Raw genomic sequence first — 6,175 nt, 5'->3', positions numbered from 1 at the left:
AGCCCAGAAGGTTGATTCCCCAGCAACTTGAAAAGCGTGTGCGTGGACAGGGTGTTGAAAGGAGTTGGGCAGCGTGCGCGTGGGAATAACGCATCCTTAGAAGCGGCTGAAGAAATGGCATTTTCCAAAGCATTCAAAAGCCCGGAAAAGTAGAAAAAAGAAGGACGAAAGAGAAAACATATGAGATAGTAACATAACTCTTTCTCCATAAAACAGTCCAAGAGACCAACGCAAACCCGAAAAGATAAAATAAAACACTCCGACACCCATTTCAGAGAGTGGTCTTCACGTGCGAATGTAAATCAGCCAAAGAAAACAGAAGAAACAAAAAAAAAAAAAAACTACTGAAAAAGACCGCCCAAACCCAACTCTTTCTTGCTCTTTCTTCTTCTTCTTCTTCTTGAATTGCGTTTGCATAAGATAAAAAACAGATTTTTCGAAAACAGAGACTTGTTTAACTTTTCTAAGAGAGAAAGAGATGGATTTGAGTGGCTGTTGTAGTACTAGTTCATGAGAAAGAGAGGGAGAGAGAAAGAAACAGAGAGATAGAGATAGAGATAGAGAGAGAGAGAGAGAGAGAAGGGTGTTTAGAGATTGTCGTATGGCATGCCTGAGAAAGACGAAGCAACGCATTTTGAAGGGCTTGTTTTTCTCACTTCTTTTGCCCTTTTATGCGGCCACCCCACCAACGCACATAGCTATCTTTACCGAAGATTGAATCCTTTATTGATGGTTTTCACTCTCTGCAGCTGCAATGAATAATTTCCGAGTTTTCTCGCTGTTTGTCTACGTCTTCTTGCTGTTTTTGCCTCCGATTGGTACATTCTCTTTCTGCTTTATTAATGGATCTTTGTGATTCCATTGAGTTTGTGGGGTTTCTTTTTTTTTGGGTTGTGATTTTGCTGCTATCTGCAAGAATTAACTTGCTTAGATGGTTTTTGATCATTTCTATACTTTGATTGCTGGTTTACAGGGAAAAATTTTCCCTTTGTCTGAATGTTTTGTCCTGGGTTGCTCTGATGCTGATCACAATTTCAGTTTTTGTTTTGTTGATTGCTTTCTGCTTAATTATTGGTTTTTGGGTGGGTCTCTGTGTGAGCACTAGTTTTTATTTTATTTTATTTTATATTCAATTTTCTTTGTAAATTATATTATAATGACGACTCTCTTTCTATTGCTACGTTTTTAATTACTTGAATTGTAATTTTTTTTTTTTCCTTTTTTGGGTTAAGGAAAAGACTTTGACTGCTGGGTCTGTGTTTTTATCTTGAACTATTACTTTGGGTTCTTTTTCATGTATTGCTTTGACATGATGTTGATTTGGAACATTATCAACTGGTTTCTTCGTTTTTGTAATTTCTTTTTCCCCAAATTATTAGTCCGTATGTATATATTTATGTATAAGTTATTTATGTATAAGTTACATATATATATACATATATATATATATATATATGTAGAGTATATGTATATATCATATATATATATATATATATACCGTAAATTTGTTTCGTCATGAGTTTTGACGTTGATGGATTTTGTGTTGGGTTGGGTATAAAAGATCATAGTCGCTAGATGTCCTGATCTTTTTGTTCTTTTTTTGGTCCTGATCTTTTTTTATTGGCATCATTTCTTAAGGATGATTTGCTGAAGCAAAAATCTGTTAGAAATTTTTGTTATGAAGCTTGACAAAGGATATCTTTAATTATTCCAATACAATTAAATTTTAACATCGAGTCAGAAACTTGGACTTGAGGATTTAATAAATAATCTGTAAATTGATGTGCTGCCAAGTAACAGTTGTCAAAGTTGATGTACAGTAAATTACATATATAGTGTCTTTTTTCTTGACAATCTTTGAACACCTTATACTTATTGTCTTTCGTATGATTGAGAAAATATTCATGCTAACTTAGGAGTAACATAAGTGTTATTGACTTCTTTGTTCAACCTTTTGAAACCATATGATGGAGTGGCTAATTTTGGTTCTACAATTTCATTTCGCAGCATCTCTCACCGTGCAGGCATTCACTGGGACATATGGAATAAATTATGGAAGAATTGCTGATAACATACCCTCACCTGATGAAGTTGTTACTCTCCTCAGAGCAGCAAAAATAAAGAATGTCAGGATTTATGATGCTGAACATAGTGTTCTCAAGGCCTTTAGTGGAACTGGTCTTGAATTGGTGGTTGGACTTCCCAATGGATTGCTCAAAGACATGAGTGCCAATGCGGATCATGCAATGGAATGGGTTAAAGAAAATGTACAAGCATTTCTTCCTGAAACTCACATTTGTGGAATTGCTGTGGGAAATGAAGTTCTAGGTGGAAGTGATTATGAATTATGGGGAGCTTTACTGGGGGCGGTGAAAAATATTTATAATGCTGTAAAGAAGCTCAACTTAGATGATGTAGTACAGATCACCACAGCACATTCCCAGGCTGTTTTTTCTAATTCCTACCCTCCATCTTCATGTACATTCAGAGATAATGTTGTCCAATACATGAAGCCACTTTTGGAGTTCTTCGCACAAGTTGGTTCTCCCTTCTGTTTAAATGCTTACCCATTCCTTGCCTACATGAGTGATCCGGAGAATATTGATATTAATTATGCTCTTTTCAAGTCAACCCAGGGGATTTATGATCCAAAAACCGATCTTCATTATGATAACATGCTTGATGCTCAAATTGATGCCGCATATGCAGCTTTGGAAAATGCTGGATATAAGAAGATGGAAGTTGTTGTTACAGAGACTGGATGGGCTTCACGTGGAGATGAGAATGAATCGGCAGCGACAGTTAATAATGCAAGGACATATAACTACAACTTGCGGAAAAGGCTTGCAAAGAAGAAAGGAACGCCCCTCCGGCCAAAGAATGTTGTTAAGGCATATATTTTTGCAGCATTTAATGAGGATTTGAAGCCTGGGGCAACTTCGGAGAGAAACTTTGGACTATTCAAAGCTGATGGCACCATAGCATATGATATTGGGTTTCATGGACTTGATTCTTCCTCCGCAAAGTCATTACTTTTATATTTGAAGGTATAATGTTTCTCTCCTCCTATGAGTATATTATTCTTTATGTCACTATCTGGGAGAATTTATTTGCATGTTGGAGTCTTCTTCAGTAAAGATGAAATTTGTTGGAAAAATAATCAACAAATCAAATCATAACCATAATCATGGTGGGCCTTTGTTACGTGAAGGATTTTTTTTTTGGGGGCTACAAAATGGGTTGCGTTCATAAGAACTAGGGAGCATAGAGGTATTTATAAATTTACATTATTGATGTTAATTTATCATCAACTTCAAAAGCTTAAACAATTGGAAAATGAGCCTAACTGTGTCTGTTGAAGCTAAATTAGCAATCTCCTCATATATAGGCTTGTTCAATGATGGGGAAGACAGAAAGTGGACATTACACGTGTGACACTAAAAAATAACATAAAAGAGGTTTAGTGGGACTTGAACCCAAAAGTAATTAGTTGATATATTGCTAAGTTATTATCAATCACAAAAAACTTATAACTGTTAGAAATGGATCAATCATTTACATCAAGCTAACATAATAGACAGTTGAGAAGGTGTATGTTGTTTTTCTTATGTTGATGCGTAGGTTTTTGGTACTTCAGAGCATGTTCAATTTTGCCTTTACTTAAACTCTAGTCAAGACACAATAATATGCAAAATTTGTGGAAATTCATCTTTCTTTATCTATTGATTTTTTCTGTTTGGTGCATGGATTCACAATATGGTTAGCCAAGCCTACAGTAAACATACTCCAAAATGAGATGATAGCATATAGTCTAAAATAAGAAATCACCACATTTTTCATTAGTGCCCTTACAGTTATTCATACTGTAATCTATTTTTTGCACTTTCTTTTTGTTCCCTTCCTCTGACATGTGAGAACTCGGGATTATTGCTTCTACCAAACTGGCTCTCGTGAAAAGTAGTTTTGACCTAACAGCTCCTCAGAAAATGCAAAGCTAGCCATTCTGTAACTTTGGTTAAATTAGATATTCAATGAGTCCTCAACTGTTAATTCCTTAGTTTAGAAACTGGTGTCATTTAACAGTCAAGAGATTAATGCAAAATTCTGCACCAAATGTATTAGTCTCCTATTGCTTTCGTTCCCTAACACTGTCTAGGAATTAGTCTTCTTCATCACTCTCACTATTCCTTGTGTCTTGGCGGTTGAAGCTCAACCACATTGTTGATGAATAATCCATTACTGATTTACTAGTTGTTGTATGCCTTTTACTGAAGTGACAGGGCCTTTAATTGAAATTCATGGAGCTGTGTCTGCAACAGATCTAATGTCTTTAAAAATATGTTAACAACCATGTTGTCATGCATCCCGGTAAAGGCTTCATCTAGCTTTTCAGTGAATGTTGTTATGGAGGATCGGAAGAGATCCTAGAACATTTCTACAAAACCAAATACGAAATCCTCTATTGAGTGTTCACTGTCCATGTTCTTGAAAGAAGTCCCATTTACAGGTCGGCCACAGAAATTTCATAAGTGGAAATGATGGGTAGTAATTATTCATCCAGAACTCTCTTTCAATCAAAGGAATTATATCTTAATCAGCCAGGCGAAGTATTGGACAAACAGCTTCAATTTTTTTGCTTCTATTCTAGGTCCCTGTTCCCTTTTGAGTTATGTTGTGAACCTTTATTCAAGGCAAGGTGCATTTTAAGTCGAACTTGCCCTGTTGACAACTGCGTATTTTGTTTTGTTTTTTCCCGCTCCATGTAAACATGTATTTGGTGCATTTAACCATTTATATGTACGGAAATTTTGAAACTAAGAAAATGTCGATGAAGAGTTTGTGATACATATTCAACATAATGGATCATTTGTATTGTTTTTCCTGCAGTTTACTTTGGTCTATAAGATGAAAGACTGGTAATTGAAAAAGCAAAAGTTTTGATTGCACTACTTTATGACCTGAAATGAAATGGAAATTTATTTGCAGTTAGTCTTAGTGCATTAGTTTCAAGCCACCATTTGTATAGCTTATTGCTGCCTCATTCATGATGTCAAGTGCTTCAGCTAATTAAATTCTTAAGTTCTCTTTGTTTTTTATTTTTATTTTTACTCTCTCTTTTCTTTTCACTGGTACAGGATTCCCGAAGTCGATACTGGTTTCAGTTCCGGTCTTTATTTCTACCGATCTCTGTGGCAACATTGCTTTTGTTATTAAGATAATTTATTGCACGGAAGTGCCTGAGAACTCAATATCTATGTTGGATGCCTAACCAACACGCAACTGTTGAGAGCTCTGGTTTTGGTCCTATATACCATGTCTTCTTCAAAATACAAACAATAAAGATAAATATATATTTTAATACATATTGAAATATTTGCTAGAAATTGCTGAAAAGTTTTATCCATCTCAGCAAATGTATATTCAGATTTAGCTTTTATTTTTTGTTACCCCCCTCATAATATAGTTACACTTTCTCTCGGTCTATATTTTACTCATTTGTGTTTCTATCTGTTTAAGGATTCTGTTTCTTTATTTGTTTCTATTTTCCTTTTGTTTGTATCGACTTTTCAAATTTCGAGACTTCAATTCTGGTTGGATTCTGCTGTTATTTTTGGATCCATGGTTAGCCGTTGTTTGTTTGACAAATTAGGAGCCTCAAATATGATTACAATAAATACATAAATAAAAATAAAATAAAAATGAGTGCCTTTGTATCCGTTTGGTACATATCTGATCCCTCTTACATTTAGCCTTCATAACTCATAAGTTGCATAATTGCATCCTAGATAAAACAGAGAGCCCCCATTTTACATCACAAAAAGAAACAAATTAGTTTTTTGTTTTGTTCTGTTTTGGGTGTTTTTATTTTATTTATTTTATTTTTATTTTTATTTTTGGTGGGGAAGTAGGTGGTAAAATAAAAGAATTACTCTTAACTCTAAGATGTTGCCTCTCAAATTATTATTTCGCATATTTTGAAATCTAAAAATGATAGGAACAAGTCAGATAAGGGACAAGTCACCATCGTGAAGGTAAAAAAATTAGGATATAATTTTCACAGCATATTTCATTTTACAAAAAGCAAGTGTTAAAATTCTTTAATAAATATTTTAATTTGAAGGGGCTCAATTGAAATTCTTGTTATACGAATAGAAAATAGGCAATTAATTAAGGG

At 34.5% G+C, this 6,175-nt stretch overlaps 1 protein-coding gene across 4 annotated transcripts; it reads left to right on the top strand.

Moving 5' to 3' along the window:
• Positions 1–268: 268 nt before the first annotated feature.
• Positions 269–5,495, top strand: LOC107434932 (glucan endo-1,3-beta-glucosidase 11-like). Of its 4 annotated transcripts, none has more exons than XM_025067713.3 (3): positions 269–818; positions 2,008–3,047; positions 4,508–4,959. In XM_025067713.3, exons 1-3 carry the CDS (start codon positions 755–757, stop codon positions 4,544–4,546), a joined length of 1,143 nt encoding a protein of 380 aa, XP_024923481.1. In that variant the 5' UTR covers positions 269–754; the 3' UTR covers positions 4,547–4,959.
• Positions 5,496–6,175: the final 680 nt, after the last annotated feature.

Source organism: Ziziphus jujuba, chromosome 1, assembly GCF_031755915.1.
Source record: "Ziziphus jujuba cultivar Dongzao chromosome 1, ASM3175591v1".
Taxonomy (NCBI): Eukaryota; Viridiplantae; Streptophyta; class Magnoliopsida; order Rosales; family Rhamnaceae; genus Ziziphus; species Ziziphus jujuba.
Note: the sequence above shows the minus strand (reverse complement) of the source record. Positions and strands in the feature narration are given on the sequence as shown.

Coding starts and splice junctions, on each gene's coding strand:
- LOC107434932 (XM_016046452.4), top strand. CDS start 755: ATGAATAATTTCCGAGTTTTCTCGCTGTTTGTCTACGTCTTCTTGCTG. Junction 819..2,007: donor GCTGTTTTTGCCTCCGATTG/GTACATTCTCTT, acceptor TTCATTTCGCAG/CATCTCTCACCGTGCAGGCA. Junction 3,048..5,135: donor CATTACTTTTATATTTGAAG/GTATAATGTTTC, acceptor TCACTGGTACAG/GATTCCCGAAGTCGATACTG.